Source organism: Brassica oleracea, unplaced genomic scaffold (assembly GCF_000695525.1).
Source record: "Brassica oleracea var. oleracea cultivar TO1000 unplaced genomic scaffold, BOL UnpScaffold00805, whole genome shotgun sequence".
In the NCBI taxonomy this organism is placed as follows: Eukaryota; Viridiplantae; Streptophyta; class Magnoliopsida; order Brassicales; family Brassicaceae; genus Brassica; species Brassica oleracea.
Genome location: NW_013617462.1, coordinates 50027 through 51929, shown reverse-complemented (window position 1 = coordinate 51929; position 1903 = coordinate 50027). Strand labels below are relative to the sequence as shown.

Below are 1903 nucleotides of genomic sequence, written 5' to 3'. Positions count from 1 at the left end.
TTTGCGAAGGACCAGGTCGCCTTCTTTGAACCTGCGATGGCGAACGTTTGAGTTGTAGTACTTTGCGGCGGCGTGCTGGTAATTTTGGATTCGTATGAGAGCTTGATCTCGCTGCTCGTTAATAAGATCGAGTTAGTCCAGCAGCATTGCGCTGTTAAGATCTTCGCGTTTGGGGAGGAATCTTCTTCGTACTCCGGGATATTCTACTTCCGCAGGGATCATACATTCCGTTCCGTAAACGAGGGCGAATGGGGTTTCACCCGTAGCCTTTCTGGGGGTCGTACGATGCGACCAAATAACTCCTTCGAGCTCTTCTGCCCATCGCCCCTTTTTGGCTTCTAATCCCTTTTTTAACCCGTCGAGGACGGTTTTGTTGATGGTCTCTACCTGTCCATTGCACTGCGGATATCTAGGAGTCGACTTGGTCAGTCGTATCTTCCACTTCTTGCAGAATGCTTCGAATCGGGGAGAGATGAACTGAGATCCGTTGTCTGTCACGATTTCGTAAGGGACCCCGTGTCTGGTGATGATGTTCTTCCATACGAAGTTCTCGACTTGTACGTCTTTGATACTTGCGTAGGAATCTGCCTCTACCCACTTTGAGAAGAAATCCGTGAGGACCAGGAGGAAGCGTTTCTGCTTCGAGTTGTGTAATGTCCCGACGATATCCATGGACCATCGCATGAAGGGATACAGAGACGAGATGGAAGAGAGGACTTCCGCGGGTTGATGGATTGTCGGCGCGTGCCTTTGGCATTTTTCGCACTTCCGTGCGAACTTCTCCCAGTCTTTGATCATAGTTGGCCAGTAATAACCATGGCGTTTTATTTTTACGGCGAGAGATCTTCCGCCGGAGTGGTTCCCACATGATCCGGAATGAACCTCCTCCATTACTCTTCTTGCTTTTTTGCCTTCGGTGCAGGTCATGAGTGGGCCGGAGAATCTCCATTTGTAGATTTCTCCTTCTACTGTTACATATCGCGCAGCTTGGGTCTTGATTTTGCGGGCCGCCCATTTCTCAGTGGGAAGCTATCTGTTGATTATGTATGCTCGGATTGGCTCTAGCCATAGGCTGTCGCAGCCGTATTCTGACTGATCCACATTTTCTTCTGGTGGGTCTTCGACTTCCTCCGCATTTTCGATTTGTGCTCGAATCAGATTGGCGACCACTGGTGGTCCGATGTTTGGCTGTTCGATGAACTCGACGGGGATTACTCGTCTTAGTCCAGAATCCGAACTTGATGCGAGTGCGGCCAAGGCATCCGCCTGAGTGTTTTCCGAGCGAGGAATCCTAGTGAGGGCGGAGTGGTTGCAGTCTCGGGAGAGGTCTTGGATGAGTTTTAGATATGCATCCATTCTGTCGTCCCTCGCTTCGTATTCTCCGCTGTACTGATTTGCGACTAACTGAGAGTCACAGTAAGCGTGAATGTTGCGGATCTTAAGCCCATGGGCTAATCGTAATCCTGCGACGAGTGCTTCATATTCGGCCTCGTTGTTCGACGCATGGAATTCCAATCGGCACGACTGTTCCAAGACTTCGCCGGTCGGAGACGTGAGCCGGATTCCGATCCCGGATCCTTGTTTGGACGATGATCCGTCGACGTGAAGGATCCAGGTTGAGTCCGGTTCTGTGTTTGTCATATCCCCCGTGGGCAATTCTACCAAGAAGTCCGCTTAGTTCGATTGCCCATTTTGCGAGTCGTCTTGACTGACTCGGACTGTGGAAGATCGTTCGCAGGGAGAAGGTGGTGAGGATTATTATGGTATGCGACTGAAAGTACAGAGTTTCCTTGCCGATGTCACAACTGCGAATGCTAGTTTCTCCATCAGGGGATACCGGGTCTCAGCGTCCAGTAACGTTTTGCTTATGTAGAAGATTGGTTTTTGCTCACCGCGTTCCTCT

At 50.4% G+C, this 1903-nt stretch overlaps 1 protein-coding gene across 1 annotated transcript; it reads right to left on the bottom strand.

Moving 5' to 3' along the window:
* Window positions 1-1029: 1029 nt before the first annotated feature.
* LOC106320109 (uncharacterized protein Mb2253c-like) lies at window positions 1030-1641 on the bottom strand. The gene has a single exon (XM_013758475.1). It carries the CDS (start codon window positions 1639-1641, stop codon window positions 1030-1032), a length of 612 nt encoding a protein of 203 aa, XP_013613929.1.
* Window positions 1642-1903: the final 262 nt, after the last annotated feature.

Bases quoted from the DNA above. Each gene is read 5' to 3' on its own strand.
- LOC106320109 (XM_013758475.1), bottom strand. From the start codon at position 1,641: ATGACAAACACAGAACCGGACTCAACCTGGATCCTTCACGTCGACGGA.